We start from the raw sequence: 21,792 nt of genomic DNA on the forward strand, positions 1-21,792 counted from the left end.
AATATATATTCAGTTAACATTAGCATTATTTTTCCCCAGAAAGTATATTTATATTTATTGTTAACCTTGCATTTCATACCTTCAAACAGAGATCTTATTCCTTCATTTTTCAACAAAACATCGCTGCCTATATATACCAGTTTTCATTTGTTCCCCTATTAGAATTGCTTATCAGCAGCGAAATATCTTTATAATAAGTTCTTAACCTTATACATTATATCCCCAGACCTTATATTAATACTTCATTGTGTCATTATTAGATTATTTCACAGCATAATTATATCATCATTTACTTTCTTCAATTAAGGCATAAGTATATCATTTTTCATTTTCAAAGTTTTTTTTCCCCCTAGCCACCGATAAAACAAATCCCATATCTTATAAAATTGTTCATCCTCTTGCTCTCTAATTTCAAATGTCAATTTACTCATTTCAGCACAGTCCATTATTTTTCGGATAACTTCTTCCTGTTTTGGTATTGTTTCGTTTTTCCAGTTTTTTGCAAATACAATTCTGGCTGCTGTTAACCCATTTACAATCAGATATTTTAAGTCTTTGTTGTAGGTTTCTGGTATGATCCCCAATAGAAAGACCTCTGGTTTAAAGTCTATTTGTTTGTGTGTCATTTTCTCCAACCACATGTGGATTTTAGTCCAGTATCTTTTAGCTTCAGTGCAAGTCCACCACATGTGGTAGTATGAGCCAGGTATCTGGTGACATTTCCAACATTTTTCTGATTTATTCTTGAACATTCTTGTAATTCTGGTCAGGGGTAGGTGCCACCTGTAAAACATCTTATACAAGTTTTCTCTATATGCAGTAGACATTGTCATTTTGTAATTTTGAGACCACAATTTCTGCCAATTCTCTAAATCAATCCCATACCTAAAGTTTTTTCCCCAAGCTATCATAGTTTCTTTAACTTGTTCTTCATGCAATTTAAACTCCAATAAATATCCATATAGTTTTTTAATTACTTTTTCATCAGTGCCTGTTAAAATTTTGTCTAACTCAGTCATTTTATTATAAAGACCTTTAGTTTTTCTATCTTCATTCTATCTAGATTGTATCTGTACATATGAATACCAGTTCATTTCCATCCCTTTTTGTTTCAACTCTTGAATAGATTTGAGCTCACCCTCTGTATTCAATAATTCTGTATATCTAACTGTTTGTTCCTTTTTATATATTATTGGATATGAAAATGCTTCAATTGTTGATATCCAGACTGGAATTTTTAAATAATGTAGTCTTTTAACCTTTTCCCAGTTTAACAACGCCTCCCTTATATAATGTTTTCTAAAGTAACCTTATACCATAAGAAAGCATGCCATCCCAACAGTAAGTCGTGACCTTCTACATTCAATAATCTAGAGTTTTTTTTTAATAATATCCATTCCTTAATCCACATCAAGTTTGTTGCCTGATAGTATAGCTCCCAATCAGGTAGCCCAAATCCTCCTCTAGATCTAGCATCTTGTAGTAATTTAAGTTTTATTCTAGCTTTTTTCCCTTGCCAAATAAACTTCAAAACTATTTTATTTAAATCTTGAAAAAAATCCTTACCCAATCTGATTGGGATTGTCTGAAACAGGTATAGAATTCTAGGTAGAATGTTCATTTTAATTGTAGAAATTCTTCCCATCATTGATAAGTGCAAATTTTCCCATTTCTCCAAGTCAATTGCTATTTGTTGTTTTAGTCTGGTATAGTTATCCTCTTTAAGAGTGCTACATCTAGGTGATAAGTATATCCCCAAATATTTAACCTTACTTGTATTTTGAATCTGCAACGTTTCTGACAGCTCTTCCTTTTGTGTTGCTGGGATATTCTTCGTCATGATCTTTGTTTTATCTTTGTTTATTTTCAAGCCTGCTACTTCTCCGTATTCCTCTATTCTTTCCAGCAATTTGGATGCTGTTTCTAATGGATCTTCAAGAATAAAAACTAAGTCATCTGCAAACGCTTGTAATTTATATTCTTCTCTCTTAATTTTCATTCCTCTTATTTCTTCTTCTCTGATCTTTCTGTTTAAGACCTCTAGTGTTAGAACAAAGAGTAGTGGTGATTAGTGGGCAGCCTTGTCTTGTACCTCTCTTTATTTCAATCGTATCTGTTAGTTCTCCATTTACCATTATCTTTGCTGCTTGTTTCTGGTATATCATTCGTATAGTTTGAGTGAATTTCTTGCCAAAATTCATCTGCTCCAGTTGCAAAAACATAAATTGCCAATTCACATTGTCAAAGGCCTTCTGCGCATCGAGGAACATCAGTGCCATTTGTTTTTCAGGATGGGCCTCATAGTATTCCAAGGTATTCAAAATCATTCTCATATTGTCTTTAATTTGTCTTTTAGGTAAAAAGCCATTTTGATCTGAGTGGATGAAGCCATTTAAATATTTTTTAAGTCTCTCAGCTAGTATAGATGCAAATAGCTTGTAGTCTGAATTTAATAAAGAGATTGGTCTATAATTCTTGATTTGTGTTAGATCAGTCTCTTCCTTGGGTAGTAGTGTGATATACGCTTCTGACCATGACTTCGGTATTTTGCTCTCAGACATCACTTCATTCATGACTTGTAGGAGTGGGAGGGTCAATGTTTCTTCAAATGTTCTGTAGAATTCCACAGGTAGTCCATCTGGTCCTGGAGCTTTCCCATTGTTTTGTTTTTTAAGTGCCTCTGTTAGCTCCATCATTGTTATTTTACTTTCTAACATTGTTCTAGTTTCGTCTGGTACCTGGGGGAGATTGGCATCTTGTAGGTACTTTTTAACTTGTCCCTCCTCCACCTTCTCTTGTTCATAGAGTTTAGCATAATAGTCTTGTATAATATTTTTTTTCTCAGTGTTTCCATACTGAATTTCTCCTTGTTTATCTCTTAGTTGAAGTATTTTCTTTGTTTCTCTCTCTTTTTTCATCTTATATGCCAACCACCTGCCTGGCTTATTCGCATTTTCAAAATAATTCTGTTTGGCACCTCTAATTTTTTGTGCCAGTTCTTCCTTTTCTAATAGGTCCATTTTGTGTTTAATTATGTCCATTTTTATTTTGACATCTTTTTTTTGTGGTGCTCTCTGTAGTTCTCTTTCAAGTATTTTATAGTCGTTATCTAGAGCTTTATGCATTTGTCTTTTCTTTAGGTTTCTCTTCCTTGTGTAGTCTATTGTCAAACCTCTGATAACAGCCTTCATTGTATCCCAGAGATTCTGCAACGACGTATCTTCTTTCCTATTTTCTTTAAGGAAAAGGACTAGCTCTTTTTCCATTTTTTGTACAAACTCTTTTTCTTTCAATATAGTGTTATTTAGTGTCCATCTAGGTCTTGCCCTTTGGCCTTTCCATTTAATTAAAATTGGATTGTGGTCCGCCCAGGTACTTGCTCCAATCTCAATTTCTTTTATGTTGGAGTTCAACTCCGCTGAGACCCATATCATATCTTTTCTAGAGAATGAAGAATGTCTGTTTGAGTAGAAAGTGTATTGTTCTTTTTTAGCATTTCTTTCTCTCCATATATCTTTTAGATTTATTTCATCTGTCATCCTAAAAAAGGATTTCGGCAGAGGCTTCCTATTTAATTTTTTGTTTTATGTGTTTTATAGTCCATATTTTGATTCACAATGCCATTAAAGTCTCCCATCATACAAATATCAGCATAGTCTAGTTCCAAAACTTTTTTGTGTAGTTTTTTGTAAAATTCATCTTGTTTTTTATTGGGGTCATAGATTCCAATTAGGAGTGTCTTTTTGGTATCCATAATTTCCACCATCAAAATTCTTCCCTCTTCCTCTGCATAGACTACTTTTTCTGGGATGTTGCCTTTAATATAAAAGACCACTCCTCTTTTCTTGCAATTCGCCAATGATGAAAACATTTCCCAAGCTTTGGTTGAGTTAATAAATGTTCATATTTCTTTTGGATATGTACTTCTTGCAGGCAAATTATGTCAAGTTGTAATTTCTCTAGTTTATAAAATATTTTCTTTCTTTTAATTACCGAATTAAGTCCATTAATGTTAATTGTAATCATTTTTCTTTCTTCCATGTTTATACTTTATATACAGGATTTATCGTTCTAGTAGATCTGGGTTCTCGTTTTTCTTTATGGCTTCCATTCCCTGTCGCTCCTTCTTTCTCACTTCCACCTACTGCTCCTTCTATTTTTTCGGTCGCGGTTGCAGGTGGTTCCAGTATTTGTACCGCTGAGTCGTCTTTCCCAGCTTTCTCAGCCATTTCTCTAAAGTATTCTTCGTAGAAAGCTTCTGCCTTCTCAATTGTATCTATCCTGTGTCTTTGTCCTTGCCATGTACATAGTAAACCTTCCGGTATGAGACATCTGTAATTAACACCTTTTTTTATCAATATTTTAGTCAGAAATTGTTATTCTCTTCTCCTCTCTCTCACCTCTCTCGGAATTTGTTTGAGAACTACAATCTCCTTACCTTTATATTCTAATTTTCTATCTCTCAATTTCTGTAAAATTTGTGATTTAATTGTTTTCTTAGTAAATCTTACATGCACTTCCCTTGGGAGAGCATTTCTCATTGCATATCTTGTGTATACTCTAAAACTCTTGTCTATATTTTCTATTATTTTGTCCTGGGACATCTCCAGGACCCCTATCAAAATATTTGAAATTATCTGAACTAAGTCCTCTCCTTTTTCTTCTTCTATGTTTTGAAATCTTAAGAAGAATTCAGACCTATCCATCTCCCATCTTAATATTCCACTGCTCTCTCTTTCTGCATCACTTAGTCTAGTCTCTAGCTTCTCAGTTTTCTTCTCTCCTTCTTGGATTTTATTTTCAATTTTTTGAATCCTGTCTTCGTATTTCAGCATCCAGTTGTGCATGCTATCAACTTTCCCTTCCATTTTATCAACTTTTTGCACTATGTTTTGATTTTGTTGTTCCATTACCTCCATTTTTTTAATAAGGGTGTCTAACTTGCTATCTTTACTGTCAATTCCTGCTTGCATTTTCTGCATCATTTGCATAAGTGTTTCAAAATTTGCTTCCTTCTCTTTTTCATGCTGGGACATTGTCTGTGTTGTCCTCTGGCCTCCCGCAGGTGAGGAGGCGGAGGTTGATGTAGAGCCAAAAGCAACTGCTTTTCTACTCATAGCCAATTAGTATTAGAGGGTGGAGGGTTATAAGTACAATGGATGAAGTACGTAGAGTACACAGGGGAAGGGAGGGAGAGATGAGGAAAAGGGGAGAGAGAGAAAGGGAAAAAAGAAGGTAGAAAAAAGGAAAGGAAAAAAAAAGGAACTCTTCCAACTATTTTGTTCAAAATTTAAATTGGATCATCTGTTGATGTCCCAATTTCTTCAGAAAAGAAAGAAATACAGTGAGAATACAAAAAAGATATATCTGTCTGTCTGTCTGTCTGTCTATCTATCTATCTCTCTATCTCTATCTCTATCTCTATCTATCTATCTATCTATCTATCTATCTATCTATCTATCTATAAGAACCCCCCCTCCAAAAAGAAAAGGAGAGGTGCTTCAGCTACAAGTGGGAAAAAGAAAAAAAATGTAAATAGTCAAAGGGTCAAAAAGAATGATCCAAAGATTAAAAAGAATAATCAAAACAGAAAAAAAGTGTAAAAGATTAAAAAGTCAATAAGGATGATCAAAAAAGAAAAAATCAATGTCAATATCTCCGCAGCAGATGGTGTGAGAATGGTATTGAGAGATGAAAGAATGCCAACAAGCTAAAACAAATGGTTTTTTCGAATTCTTTTCCCCCCCTAAGATAAAAGTCTTCCAAGGTCACTCTCAGCTCTGCTGTTTTGTCTAGCAAGATTCCAGCTGCGTAAATACGTAAATCAAATGCATTACAGGAGGGATTTTGATAACAAAGTTCAAGTCCACTAAATGGCAGTGTTAGCTTGTGATTTGTAGTTTATAGTTTGCTTTAGCTTGTTGTTCCGTGGCATTTGTTAATTATTAATTGTTAAAATACAACCAAAAGGCTAAAAGAAAAACAAAAAGCAGATATTCAAAGCACTTTAGGTTTAAATTCAATGTCCCCATTAGGTTCAAAGTTAAAAATATCGACAACAAAAAGGAGGAACACAAGAGGCCGATTTAAATTACAAAAGAGTCCAGCCCGGCTTCCAAAGATAAAGAAAAGGAACAGAAAAATAAACTTTCAATCGGCAACATTTATCCCCGCCGCCTTTCTCACTAGTCAGCCTTATTTTAAACTAAGTTTCCAAATTTAGAGTGTTCTCTTTCCAACAAGAAAAAAAGATTTAAAACTCACACCAAACGACATGCTTATATCCACTCTCTCTCTGGGCTTTTGCAGTTATAGTCAGCATCGGCTGATCCAGAAATCACTGGATTAGGAGGGCTTTCCTTAGGTTCCCAGAGATTTTGCGAACATCTCTGGGACCACTGGAGTTCCCTCCACCTTTCACTGTCTCTCCGGGACAGCTTAGATCCGAAATGAATCGTCCAGATGACCCGGTTTAGATGGTCTCTCAGGAACTGCCTGAAGTCCATCTTCTCACTGCTAAGCCCCGCCTTCTTCATCCTACTAGGTCTTTTCTGATCTTAGTTGGGCAAAAGATTTCTTGATTTCTGCCACTGCTATCCATATTGGCATATAGATTCTCTGTATTTTGATTAGGGCTTCGTCTTTCATGAGAAGGGTCCATATAATATAGAGTTCCTGGAAGTATGCTACCCAGATCCCAGAGGGAATGTGGTATTATGCAAGGTCTGCGCCATTTCTTTGGGAGCTATTAAGCTGATTTTTCATCCCTGCATCAAAAATTTGATCTGCAGTAATTTTCAGGGCTCCCTTTTTTAAGTTGAATTTCTGCAGACTGCAAAAATGGTTGAATGAAAAATGGTTGAAATGAAGCTTACATATAAAAGTAGTTAGCTGCCACCCTGGCTTCTTTCCTCTGACAATTTACAAATCCTTGGGATTCCTATGTGCTATTTTAGTGAATTAACAGTGCTAACTGTGCAGGAATGAAGAGTTTTATGGCTGAATGTAGGAGCAGTAATTTCATGTGCCAAGAGTTAACATGTTCAATATTTGTTTGTTTTCCAGTTGAGACAGTGTTTGAACATCACTTTCTTTTGCAGTTCTCGGAAGAAGATGTGGCCAAGCAGATCTTATAGAAAGAATGAATATAGTGTGTTTTATTCACATCTGTCAGATTCCTTGACCAAGAGTGAAAATGGCCTTTTCTCTAATGTTCCTTGTGTACACATGGGTTTCCACATCATTACTTATGGGATACGAAAGTAAGGACTAAAATCTCTCATAATTGCTCTTGCTTTTAAATTCTCTGTTTATCTCATGAATGCAAATATAAATATACATGTACTGCATGTGTTATGAAAAAAAAAACAATCTAATTTGGATAATAAATAGAGTTTTTGCTTGACCATCTTGTTGAACAGAGATCATCTTAATCAGTTTGATTGATGCTCAGTTTTTAATGTTTCAATTTGATTTAAAGTGGACATATGCTTCTAGTAAAAGGTAAGGTTGCTTTAAAGAATTTTAAAGAAATACATGAAACTTACGTAAATTCTAATAGAAAGGCTGGGATGAAGCACCAAGCACATGATATTCTCAGTATATCTCAGTGTGGGGAAGGCATCATGGATGGTAGTGCAGTTGAGTAACAATTGATGACCCTTATAAACCTTTTTATTTATTTAATTTTTATCCTACTATTATTATTTTTATAAATATCGTATTTTTCACTCCAAAAGACACACTTTTTTCCTTCAAAAGTGGATGGAAATGTCTGTGTCTCTTATGGCGTGAATATGGGTGACAGGCAGCAGTTGCGAATGCCGGCAGCGATCCCTGCCACCTGGAACAGCTGATCGGTGGTATTCCAGGATGCCAATCCAACCACCAATCAGCTGCTCAGAAATGAAGGCTTCAGCTTTTCCCGGTAGGCAGCAGACACGGAGGAGGCAGACTGTTTGCTGTTTGCTGTAAGGATGCTAGCCAGATTAGTGGAAACTAATCAAGGAGAGAAGCAACTGTAGAACTAAGGAGAAATTTCCTGACAGTTAGAACAATTAATCAGTGGAACAACTTGCCTCCAGAAGCTTTAAATGCTGCAACACTGGAAGTTTTTAAGAAGAGATTAGATAACCATTTGTCTGAAGTGATGTAGGGTTTCCTGAGTAAGCAAGGGGTTGGATTAGAAGACCTCGAAGGTCCCTTCCAACTCAATTATTCTATGAATACACAATGGACGCTGGGGGGGGGAGGGAGATATTTTTTTTTCTTGTTTTTCTTCTCTAAACCTAGGTGCATCTTATGGTTATTTTTACTCCATTTTTTGGAGTAAAAAAATATGGCAATTCAAGGTGACAAACGTAAGCCAGGGCTGCTGCTCATTTTTTTTTGACCCAACTCAAAAACCTTTGCCTAAAAATGGTCCACAGGCCTGTTAGCCTCAGAACTCCTTAGTTTCATAGAAGAAATCTGTAGAATTGAACATCCCAATCATCTTTATTTTTACCCACTATTTTCTTCAAAGAGGTTCAGTTATTCTTTTCCTTTTTTTTCTTTTCAGCACCATCTCTACCATGTGTTTTCCCATTTCTTTATGAGGGAAAATTTTATTCTTCATGTACCACAGATGGTTCCAGCAAGGATATCTCCTGGTGTGCATTAACTGATAACTATGATGAAAAACGCCTATGGAAACAATGTGCTGTTACTGGTAAGAGATACAACTGGTACTCCTATACTACATCCAGTAGTTTTGGAATTAATGTAGTCGGGATCACTGATATATGCATTCCTCTTTCATATGTCTCCTGGTTTTGCTGGTTAAGAAATGTGAAATTATTTACTACACTATTGACTGCGCAAACTTCCATTCCTGAAGCTATATTAGAAAGTCTTTGAATTAATTTCGATAATACAACCTGTTTCAATTAGTGCAAGATAGGGCTGGGCCATTGAAAATGGAGCAGAAACCTTTTTTACCTGTAACATACAGATATTTTTGGTGCATTCTGAGTGATCAAAGAAAATTTGAGTATCTTCACTTGACAGCTTGTGTGAATACTAAAATTTTGTGAAGTTTTATGGTTTTGTACAATTTCTGCTGTTGTCTTTCATGTTGCGGATCCTTGCCCAAATTCTATAATCTTCTGTCACATCTGCTTCATGGACTGACTTGTGAATGATAGAATGTGATATTATTCTTATTATTCTTACTATAACATTTATATTGCTGCCTATTCGCATATGGTGACTCAAGATGATTTACAGGAGTATAAAAACCATCACATATAAAAAATAAAACTAATAAAAGAAAATAATCAAATAATAAATTAATAAAATAATATAATAAGCCCCATCCCGCACCGCAGTCACAACACATTATACCAACCATTTAATGGGCTCCATCCTGCTCTGGGTTCCCCAGGCCTGCTGGCAGAACCAGGTCTTCATGCCTTCCAGAAAAATTGGGTCATTCTAATCTCTGGGGGAATGATGTAGTGGAGAGAGGGAGCCACCACGGAAAAGGCCATTCTTCTGAGTCCCATCAGGTGTATCTCCCTATGGGATGGGATCCAATGGGATTCCTTGTCTCCCCGTTCTAGTGGGTCAGATATATGTGACCAGCAAGAGATGGTCCCTCAGATAACCAGGTCCCAGGCCATGAAATGCTTTAAACAACCAGCCCTTGAATTGTACTCAGAAACAAATAGGCAACCAATGTTTCAACTGCAGGAGAGGTGATACATGTGCACACCAAGGTCTGCACAAAACCATGTGGGCCACTGCTTTTTGCACCAACTGGAGCTTCTGGATGCTCTTCAAGGGCAGCCTCATGTAGAGTGCATTGCAATAGTCAAGACAGGAAGTCACTAGGGCGTGAGTGACTGTGAGTGATTGTTGGTTCAGGAAAGGACATAACTGGCACACAACCCACAGTTGTGCAAAGGCCCTCCTGGCCACGAGCGCCACATGCTCTTTGAGCAGGAGTTGCCAGTCCAAAAGAACCCCCAGATTAGGGTCTATTTGGGGTAGTGACACCCCATCCAAGACCAAAGGAGGCAATTCTCCATAGGCCAAAGAATCCCAAACCCAGAGCCACATATTGTATCCAGGAAGTATGGCTAGTGGGAAAATGTAAAAGAAAACCCACACACCACTTTTTATCAGCCACTCTCTCCATAATACTGGACAATATTTTCATTGCCCATAGCAGCCACAAGGTCAATTCAGGCATATTTTGAAGCACATCTTTCAAATCATTTTTAAAGTATGCAGAGTTCTAGTTTGTATCCCAGTATTTTGTATAATCCCATGAGTATCCTGGCATTTTATCAATAATGTTATCATGCCAGTGTTAGCAAGTGGCAACCTGTTTACTCAGATACACGAAATCTGGCCTGAAAAAAATGCAAAAAAAATGCAAAAAAAAATGCAAATGATGCAAGAAAAATTCTCTTTGCTGCCACCTGCATTTCACAGTGCAAATATATCATCTTGCCTGGAAGAGGGGTAGTATTTGCAGTTTTTAAATTCATTCTGCATAGAGTGAGATATGAAGGTTTTTAATTGTTTTCAGGGCATTTGGTAGCTTGAGACAGGGCATTTCTACAATGATCCCCCCCCCCATTGTGCCATTAGCAATTAGTTAGACAGCATTGATTGATTTATATTTCTGGAACATGTAAAGAGAATCACAGGTTGCCTTCAATGGGTTTCCAAAGGGTTGGAAACACTTCAGAGTTGGGTACTCTATTTGCAATTCACTATATTTATGTGTAATATCTAGCTTTTCCTCTGACCTTTATATTTTAGGTTATGCTTTATTATGCTGTTGACAATCTCAGTATTATAAAAGAACCGTCTCTACAATCCAAGTTTCCATGATTCCAACTCTTATCTCTCCCAAGTAGCACAGCCAATGTCATGGGACTGTGGGGATAGTAGTCTAAAATATCTGAAGAACCTTAGTTGCTCACTCCTATTTTAGATAAAGACAGCAATAAATTATTACCAACAACTGTATTTATATTTATACATTGCTCTAATATCTATTTGCATACTGCTTTTCTCTTTGTCTAGAGTATGGAGGCAATTCAGGAGGAAAACCCTGTGTCTTCCCCTTTCTTTATATGAGTCATGTTTACTACACCTGCGCAGGCAGACCTGACCATAAAGAGCCATTTTGGTGTTCTACAACTGGGAGCTATGATAAGGATAAAAAATGGAGCTACTGTGCTGATACCAGTAAGTGAAATTGAGGATTATTAGATTAGAAGTCGTAGTTTATGATAGTAAATTAAAACCTTTTATATAGAATATCCCTTTCTGGTTTGAGCTGAGCATCAACAACTATTAAGAACTTGCATGTAAAATAGAACAGAAAAAATCAAAGGTACTACTATTCCCATATATATTAAAGCAAATAAAAGGTACAGTACATTTAAATATTTTGTGAGATACAATTTTGTTATTCATCATTCAAAAGTTAGTTGTGCAGTATAAAATGAAAGGGTATTCAGCCAAAAATAAATATTTTTTCCAACTAATCACAACTTTTCCTTAATAGAATCAATATTAGGATAGAACCTTGCATGATATTACCCATAGTACTAGCAGAGTTACCTCTGAGTAGATATGCTGAGGGTTACACTTTAAAAAAATACTCACTGTACTAATTGATGGACTTTAATTGTCAGCACTCCTCCATTGAATAATTAGGAAAGAAAACCACGAGACTCCATTGTTAGAAATCAAGTGTACTTTTACTAATATAAATGATCAGAAGCGTAGCAAAGCAAAGACTGATTATTTAGGTGCGAAAGCGAATGATATATAGAATATCCCATTCCCCACCCCTTGGCATCCAGTTACAGTCCAATCATAATTCTCCCAAGTGTCAGGTGTGAGATAACTTCGAAAGGCATCACCAAGATGGAATGTCGGTGCCGTTGGCCTTGGCGGGAAACCTGCTCCGCATGTGCAGTAAGACAGGCAGCATAACTCCAGAATCTTCCTCCAGCACAAGTAGTAAATCCCTCCCAAATACCATGCCCCCCTCACCATTTCAATGGCAGCCGAAGCAGCAGCAAAGCAGATGCACAAGGTTGTAATTTACCTTGGTCGTTAGTCTGAAGCAAGACGGCCCCCACCGCCACATCGCTGGCATCAGCTTGAATGACAAAGGGCTTGTCCATCTCCAGATGCTTCAGAACTGGCTCCTCGGCAAAAAGTCGCTTCAACTTTTCAAAAGCAGCTTGACACTCCATGGTCCAATTCAACAGCTTGCTAGGCTTGGGTTTCGGCCCACCTTTGGACTTCAACAAATCAGTGATGGGAAGTGCAATTTTGGCAAAAGAAGGGATGAACTGATGATAGAAATTGGCAAACCCCCAAATTTTCTGTAATTGTCTACGTGTACGGAGCGCCGCCCACTCAGTGACCGCCTTGACCTTAGCGGGGTCCATCTCTACACCAGCGGGGGAGATACGATACCCAAGGTAGTTTATCTTCTCCTGGTGGAATTCACATTTGGATAACTTGGCATAATTTCTGCGGCTTGGAGTTTCTTCAGGACAGTGCGGACCAACTTGACGTGTTCGTCATATGTTTGTGTGTAACTAAGGATATCATTTAAATATACAATAACGCCTTTGTAAAGGTGGTCATGCAAAATGTCATTAATCAATTGCATGAAAACTGCAGGCGCCCCCTGCAGGCCAAAGGGCATTACACGGAACTGGAAGCAACCCAGGGGGCAGTTGAAAGCAGTCTTCCACTCATCCCCCTCCTTTATGCGGACCCTATAGTGTGCCTTCCTTAAGTCCAGTTTAGTAAAAATGCGGCCTTTTTCCAGTTGGGCCAGCATGTCCTTCAACAGAGGCAAAGGGTAGAGATTATGAGAAGAGATTGAATTAAGGTTCTTAAAGTTAACACACAAACGAAGAGAGACATCTTTTTTCTCCCTGAATAGTACAGGGGCTGCTATCTTGGGCCTGACTGGTTCAATGAAACCCCTTTGCAAGTTTTTGTCAATAAACTTCCTCATTTCTTCCATTTCTCTGGGCGACATAGAATATATTTGGGGTTTTGGAAGTGGCACTCCAGGCAAAATTTCAATGGAGCAATCAGTGGGTCTGTGGGGTGGAAGTTTATCTGAAGATTTTTCACTAAAAACCCCTTTAGGTCCCAATACTCTTTTGGAATATTTTCTTCCCCCTCAATTTTCTCCTGGCCCCTGGTGGGGCTGGAGCCAGCAGGCTCTGGGGCGTCGGCATCCCTGTCTGGGGCTGTGCTGGTCCGAACACATAGCCACCCCTCCCTCCAGTTAATGCGAGGGTTCCATTTCCGAAGCCAGGGGAGTCCCAAAATAAGGGGTCTGTCCATCCCAGGTGCCACAATAAAAGAGATCAATTCTACATGGGTACCCATTTTCATCTCTAGAGGTTCAGTGTAGAAATGGGCTGCCCCCCCTGCAATGGATCCATCGATTTGGCAAAAAACAATAGGGGTTTTCAAAGTCCTCAATTTCAAGCCCAGTTTCTCAACTATTGCAGGATTAATCATACATCTAGAACAGCCCGAATCGAGGAGGGCGGAAAGCCGTTCTGTCTCCCCAGCAGGTGGCACCCTTAACTCAATTGGGATCAACATGGGGCCTTTATTTGAACTCACCCAACATGGCGAGGCGTCATCATCAGAGTCATCAGAGGAGCTGGTGGTCACGTCCACTTCCTCCTCCGCCTCCTGCTGGAAACGCTGGGGGGTATTTTCAGCAGCGAAGGCAACCTCCTTCTTCCTCCCCGGGGCCTTGCTAGTCTTCCCTTCCCTCTTGGTAGGGGGTGGGTCGGTTGGAGGAAGTTTAATGCGGCAATTCATGGCTCGATGGCCTCCTTTCCCACAACGGAAGCATGTGAAAGGCTTGGCCTTGCTGGCAGAGCTTTCTTTCCCTTCACCCCTGATGCGGAATGGGGCCCTTTGAGCTGGGGGGGGATCTCTCTGCTTTTTCCTCTTTCACACATTGAAGTCTAATCAAGTCTAGCTCAACATCTGCTGCATTTTCATACCAAGCCGCAATTCACTTGGGAAGGTGTCTGTTAACGCATTGTTGGTAAATGTCCTCATTTAATCCCAATGCAAACTGATCCAGGAGCGCCTCTTCAGACCAACCCCTCATATATGATGAAAGCTGTTGAAACTCCTGAACATATTCAGCCACTGGTCTATCTCCCTGCTTTAGGGCCATAAATTTCACCTTCCCTCATTTCTCAATCAGCGGATCATCACATCTCCTCTTTAGTGCAGTCATAAAGACATCAAAATTCCTCAGGAGGGGGGAGTTACATTGGTGTAAGCTGACCATCCAGTCGGCCGCTTTTCCTTCCAAAGAAAGTAAAACAATTCGCACTTTCATCTCATCTGTTTCTAAATCGGGCCCATAAATTTCCATATAGTTCCAAATCTGAATAACAAAAAGACCCAGGTCCCTGGCATTTCCGTTATATTTTACTGGTAAGGGAGGGACTTTTGCCATTCTGCGTCTTCTGGGCCCCCCCCTACTCTGGCAGCAGCCCTGGCTGGCGGGGGAGGCTGTTTCTGGGTTTGTTTGCTCCCATCCCCCCTCGGCCTCTTCACCCTCCCTAAATTTATGCATGGAGTATCTTTGTTCAAATTCTTCCATTTGCTCTCTTTCCATCTCTCTCTCTCGGGACCTCCACTCGGTCATAGCTTCTTCCCAGTCCGCTGGCTTTTTCTTTTGTCTGCTTCTGGTAACTCCTGCATCCAAATTCACGGAATCCTCTTTTTGCCCCACTCCCAAGGTCTATCGGGGCCGAACCGCAGGCTCTTCTACCCGTAGGCCAGCTAGCCTTTCAGGTAAAGATGGTTCTGCAGTTTCTCTTCCAGTCTCCTCATCATCGCTCGCTTGCAATGACATTTTCTCCATTCCTTCTTGTGAGTACACCCCCCACGGTAGGTTGAAAACTCCTGGTGGAGTGTGAGTGAGTCTTCGCTTACTGTCAGCACTCCTGCATTGAATAATTAGGAAAGAAAACCACGAGACTCCATTGTTAGAAATCAAGTGTACTTTTACTAATTATAAATGATCAGAAGCGTAGCAAAGCAAAGACTGATTATTTAGGCGCAAAAGCGAATGATACATAGAATATCCCATTCCCCACCCCTTGGCATCCCAGTTACAGTCCAATCATAATTCTCCCAAGTGTCAGGTGTGAGATAACTTCGAAAGGCATCACCAAGATGGAATGTCGGTGCCGTTGGCCTTGGCGGGAAACCTGCTCCGCATGCGCAGTAAGACAGGCAGCATAACTCCAGAATCTTCCTCCAGCACAAGTAGTAAATCCCTCCCAAATACCATGCCCCGCCCTGTTTCAATGGTAGCCGAAGCAGCAGCAAAGCAGAGGTATGAAAAATGATCATTCTCCTTTTATCTCCTTCTTTCAGGACTTGATGCAAATTATCCTACTAGTCCATGCATCTTTCCTTTTATCTTTGAAAATAAACTTTATTCAACTTGTACAATAGATGGAAGATCTGATGGAAGGCTTTGGTGCTCTATTTCAAGTAATTTTGATATTGAGCCTATATGGGCATACTGTGAGCCTTCAGGTAAGCAAAATAGATAATGGAAATAACCAGACAAAACATGGATGTAACTTGAATCCAGGTTTTGTGAAAAAAGGACAAGCTTTGGGAAGAAGAATAGTTTAATAGTCAAGAAACAACCCATTTAATGGCTGTGGGAGTTGTAGGAAAAACAAAAATCAATTGATTACCATATCACCTCCCTATTATTAACTCTCCCTTCTTCATGTGCTTTGGTTCCAATTGTTACCTATTTTATATGGCTGCTTGTCTATGCGCTTTAGGGGAAAATTTGAGAAGTCCAACTTTGGACCTAAGTATTTGTATATAGTATTTAAATACGATAACATTATTGCAATTCAGCAGAAAGCAAGTCAAGTGCTTGAAATTCAAACAATATGCTAACAAGTGAAAAAGCTAACCACTAGATTGCAAGAGTAAGCACAAGGAACTGAAGATTTTTAAATAGTGACTAAATAACAATTACAGAATTTTAGGCCTTTGATTTTCTTTGCGTAATTAACCTTGCGTAGTTAAGGTTAATTTATCAGTTAGAGTGATATCATTATGGCTTATCTCATAATTAATGGGTAGTTGCAATTGTCACATGACAATTAAATAAAGATAACATCTGAATATATCTATAAAGAGGGTTTGCTATCCCCCCTTCTTTAGTCTTCTCTTTCCTGACCTTGGAAACTGAACCTGTCGATTTGTACTTCAATGTTATTATATCTTGGTTTCCTCTTCAAAAATATCCCTTTGGAAAATGCTGCTTAAATGCTGTGTTCTTCACTCCCATGCCACAATATGGAAGGAATGTGGTTTCTAATTCTTTATTTATATTACTTGCTATTTTGCTGCTGATACATATTATGTACGGAATTTGAACATTTGATCATTTTCCTTTATACCTGAAAAGAATATTTCTGAGTACAGAATGAAGTTAATCTCTCTTCATTCTTAATTGTCACATCAATTCTTTCCTTACATTGCTTCAATGCTTCTTCCTTTTTGCTGGGTTTCATCTTTAGAACCTGCCCCTTGCAGTTTTCCCTTCATATACAAGAACAAATCCTATTATTCCTGCACCACAGAGGGAGATTTATACAATCAGCTATGGTGTGCCACAACCCCAAATTATGATAAAGACAGCAGGTGGAAATCATGCTCCTTTCAAGGTAAGAGAGTGAGAAGGAATTGGCCAGAATACTTGCGGGTGATCTCAAATCCTCTCCTTGTCCAAGAGGAATTATTGAAGAGCTGGTTTAGTCACTGACCTTTTTTTTTTTAAATTAATTTTTTTTAATTTTTAATTTAAAACAAGTACAACATCCTTCTTTACATGCTATAGAAAGTGTATCAGTCGGTCACAGATAAACTTTTGTACATCTCCTTCACAGTCAACAAACATAACTCATGTTAACTCAAGCATTTTAGCTCAGATATTCATACGTATCACCATCGTCATATATCCATTTTCATTTGACTGTAATTATTATTTTAAAATATTATTAATAATAATACTCTTAAACAATACATGCCCACACCAGTGGGGAAAAAAAAGATCAAAAAAAAAAAAAACCCCAACAAAAAGAAAAAACAAAAAAGACAAAAAGAACAAAAGACAAGGCAGGGAAGAAAAAACAACAAAAAAACAAAACAAAAAAAACCAACAACAACACAGGTATATATTATATAAAAAAAATGTATATCAGCTGGTTACAACATGTTTTGGTGCATCTCTTCCATTAATTCATATTAATTCAAAAATCTTAACTCAAATGTTTACCATATTGCCATCATTATACCTCCACTTTTAGTTAACTACAGTTATTCAAACATCCTTTAACCTTAACTATGCCAAAGATTTAGTCCATAACCACATGCTGACATTTCATTTATTTGTTTGTAAAATCCTCTATTAACATCAAATCCTCATATCCTATTTTAGCTGAGCATCCATAATATTTAATACCAAAAAGTCCATCTTCCATGCAGTATAGTCTATTATCATTCTCCCTTCTTTATGTAGTTATATCATATATCATAACATTTTCCCCATATTAATTAATATTTAACTGTATATATTTTATTTTATTTTTTAATAGTGGTAATTATTGTAATTAATAACCTTTATATATAGTCCAAAAGTATTTCTAACCTTCCTTTCTCATATCCAATTATTATTTATCATATCAACTCCACATTATATACATTACTATCAATATCATTATTCAGCTATATCTATTACAAATAAGAGTAATTAGATTTAGCTAATTTTAAGTTGTATTCTTCCATCTGTCAGCCTATGTCTCTCCAATAACAAAACCTTCTCAGTCCTATTGCCATTCGTTCAATAGATTTACCAAATGTTTTTATAAGCAAGTCCAAACAGGGATATCTTTGCACCTTTTTGCTCAGAATGTCTCTGATGAAATAGTAATGATGTCCTAAGCTTGTTAAACTTTTCAAATTGACTTTAATTCTCGAAGGTGGAATTATGGAATCTGCCAATGATGTTTCATAAAGTGGAGTTTCTTTAGCTCCCCCCCTTTCCAGCATAGCATTTCTTCCTTCCTCCGAGATAGAACAGATGTCATTTCTCACATTTTTCATTTGTATTTCAGGAACATTCAAACATTCAGCGTTCTCACCTTTTCCTTCAAGTTTTAATGTCAAATAATCCAATTTTTTTTCAAATCTTTGATAAGAATCAAACAGTTTTCGAAATGCAGAAAAAAGTGTATGAAGCGAGCCCTTGGAAATATAATTCGACGCCATGTTGTGTCGTAGTTAAAGACTCTAAGATATTTGCAAGTAAAAACACGCTGGGAGCTGTACGATCTTATCTGATCTTAGACCAACACAGCCAAGCAATAAAAGTGCCAGATCGTTACTTTTACAACCCACTTAGAAAGTGTCAGGGGGAGATGTTGAAGAATTCCTTAAAGCGTTTAAGAAATAGAATAACCACCAGCCATAAATCCATTAAAAAAAAAGAAAAACCAATTCACCGCTAGATTCTTCTGTTCTTTGGTTCCAATTAGCTTAAATTTTAGTGTGGACCGTCTCTCTTTGAGTAATAAAATCAGCTTACCAGTTGAATCTATTCATACCATTCTTAGGGGCAACCTGCAGTTTCGGTTAGCATACAGCTAATCCAAAAAGGAGTTGGCAGGAGGGGTTAATTCCATGCCCCCCAGAGACTTTGCGATCGTCTCTGAGGTCACTGGATCTCCCCTCACCTTTCACTGTCTTCTATGGGACAGCTAGGGTCCAACAACCCATCCAAAAATCCTTCGGAATAGAGGAATTTCAGGAATAGCCTGAAACTCCGTCTTCTCACTGCTAAGCCCCGCCTTCTTCCCCGTCACTGACCTTTTCTTCAGTTGCAGTCATCAGCTCCACTTGTTGTGGTGGCATTTCAGTGTGCCATTCTTCCTCAGAAACTCTGCTTTTTATAAAGTGTTGAAGATCTGTACTGGATGTTCTCCTGGACATTGGGATGGGCTGCCAGATGGAATGTTTAATGTGTTTTTTTGGGTTTGTTGGATTGCAAGTCTCAAGCACTCTTTATATTTATATTGTTTTTTTGTTGTTCATTTCTTGTTTGTTGTGGGTTTTTTTGTCAATAAGCCTGAAGTCACAAGTGTGGGTTAGACGGACATATGAATTGACATTCTAAATAATGATTTTTCCTTTAATCCCTTTCCCAAAATTGCAAGAAGTGGATACCTTGACTCTTTTGGTGAGGTCATTGCATCATATGCCAAGTAATCTTCAGTTCTTGGAGCTTCTCTGCTGAATTAAAGCATGAAAATGTTCCATTGTGATACTCTTATGATGCAACATAAAGTTCCAACCAGAGTTCTAAATTTTTGCGTTGTTTCCTTTTGTTGGACAACTGAACCAAACTCTCTCCCAGTGTCACTTTGTCCTTCCTACATTCAACAGAATATGGTGGGAACTCCAATGGCCAACCTTGTGTCTTCCCTTTCAACTACAAAGAAGAGGCAGTTACTACTTGCATTGATGAGGATGAGAAGAATGAGACGAATGGGAGATTTTGGTGTGCCACAACGGAGAATTTCGATGTGGACATGAAATGGAGTTTCTGTGCTGATACACGTTTAAACAAGAAAAAAGGTAGGTAGCTCCTAGATACCCAGATAGTAATAAATGTTTGGACTTAGGGACATAGAACAATTATATTTACATATACTTAGAAGTAAGCTACATTGGAGCTGATTCTGAATCCAAAAGGCTATTGGTTTATGCAACTACATTTTTTCTTTACACAGGTGTAACGATCATACATCTCCACTATGTCCTTTCAAAGTTTAACTGCATTTAAGGATTGCTATGTCCCAAGCCTTTATAATGTCTCATTTAGTCTGATATTCTGAGATAATAGATAAACAAAAAGTAATACTAAGAATGGTAACAATAGAAGTCCTATGCCAATGGCTTAGCTGTACCCCAAATATTGCAAGTCTCTGGTGCTGCCCTGGCTGTTAGACACTGAAAGCTGTAAGTAAATCCTTGTACTTAGGCCAGTTTCAATTCTAGCATCACCACTTCCTGCCTTTTGTTTATTGATTCTATAAAAGAGAAATATAAATATTATCTGAATATTAATTGCCATTTAGGATGTCAGTGTTACAAGCAAATATATTATTTAACTTTTCAGTCTATGTTGAGTATAAGATAAAGAAGAACCACTGCAATTCATATCAAAGTTTTAATTATATGTTAATAGTTTGAGTCTTGAACTAATTACGTAATATTAAGATCTCCATTTTGTTATTACTTTGTGTGTGTGTTGTATATGTTGTTAAAACGAAATGGAAGATAGTTAATACAGTCTGAATTTTAAATTTTGTTTCTTGTTGATAGTGGGGGGAAAATCACTAAGGGGGCTGTGCATCACTTTGAAATTGAAAGTTAAAAGGATTTTTGGGACACAAACCACCCACCTACATCAAAACTTTTCCCAAGATTGCACGTCCCATTGGCAGCTATTATAAGTTCTGTGGAAAAAAAGATGATTTAAAGAGTTGTGAATGGGAATTACATTATATTTGTGCCCCCATATTCTCCATGGTATCTTTTTGCAATCAAGTACTGCACAGCTTTAAGTGAATATAGCATGACTGGAACTGCATTCCTCTGCTTTTAGAGTTTGATCTTATGCTTTTCCTCTTTCTTTCCCACATGCATTTGTCTTCAATAATTTTCTGAGAAGATATGGAATCAAAAGAGACCTGTTTTTTTCCTTTTGCCTACAAAAAAAAGGTTTACTCAGCGTGTACAACCGATGGTACTTATGGCTGGAAACTCTGGTGCTCCCTCACTGCCAATTATAATACTGATCATAAGTGGAAGTACTGTGAACCTTCAGGTAAGAACAGAAAGTTGTTATTACTTTGGTGGCCTAGCAGTGAAGCTAATAGCCTCTGTTAGGAAGGTTGAGAGTTCACCCTAGCTAGCGATAGATATTTCTCTTTCCCCGAGTGCAAAGAAAAAATATTGACTGGTAAGAGCAAAATAATTCCCACATGAAAACTGGGAGGACACATTTATAATTGCTTTTTGTCTTTATCATTTGCTCATTTCCCTAACTGGGACAGTTTTGTTTCTATTTTTTCCTTTTTCTTCTTTTCACACAAATTTTATTTTTTATTTAACAGATTTACCAAGTGAAGATCCATGAAGACTGAAACAAGTGACTAATAATCTGCCACTTAGGTAGATATCAAAGCATTACTTATTTTATATGTTAGTGGGCCCATACAATAGCAATATTGTGTCCAGCAATATGTATCACATAATAACAGAATATTCAGAAAATTCCCATCCTTGGCAAAGGGACAAAGATCCTTAACAGCTGTTATTTAAAGTATTAAAGTTGCTTGAAATTCAGAAGCCCTAAACAGCCCACCAAACTGATAGACATTGATAGCTGATCCTTCATTGGTTTTTTTATTGTTCCTATAAAAACTGCTCAATTGGTAGCAAATTCCTGTAGCAAATCCCTGTACATATACTATGTAAGATGCATTTCTTTTGATTGGTCTTGAATCTTCAGGTATTTGATTTCAGTGAATTAACCTGAGCTATACTGTACATGGAGGGAGACAAGGAGGAAAAATATCCAACTTTCCCCAGTTTCTCTATCCTGTGTGATTT

At 37.6% G+C, this 21,792-nt stretch overlaps 1 protein-coding gene across 1 annotated transcript; it reads left to right on the forward strand.

The window, feature by feature from the left end:
* The first annotated feature begins 7,195 nt into the window (after positions 1-7,195).
* Positions 7,196-21,316, forward strand: LOC116521272 (epididymal sperm-binding protein 1-like). Its single transcript, XM_032235956.1, has 8 exons — positions 7,196-7,262; positions 8,561-8,710; positions 11,080-11,244; positions 15,460-15,624; positions 16,635-16,781; positions 19,558-19,749; positions 20,849-21,004; positions 21,294-21,316. Exons 1-8 carry the CDS (start codon positions 7,196-7,198, stop codon positions 21,314-21,316), a joined length of 1,065 nt encoding a protein of 354 aa, XP_032091847.1.
* The last annotated feature ends 476 nt before the right edge of the window (positions 21,317-21,792 follow it).

The sequence above is a fragment of the Thamnophis elegans genome, chromosome Z (genome assembly GCF_009769535.1).
Source record: "Thamnophis elegans isolate rThaEle1 chromosome Z, rThaEle1.pri, whole genome shotgun sequence".
Lineage (NCBI taxonomy): Eukaryota > Metazoa > Chordata > Lepidosauria > Squamata > Colubridae > Thamnophis > Thamnophis elegans.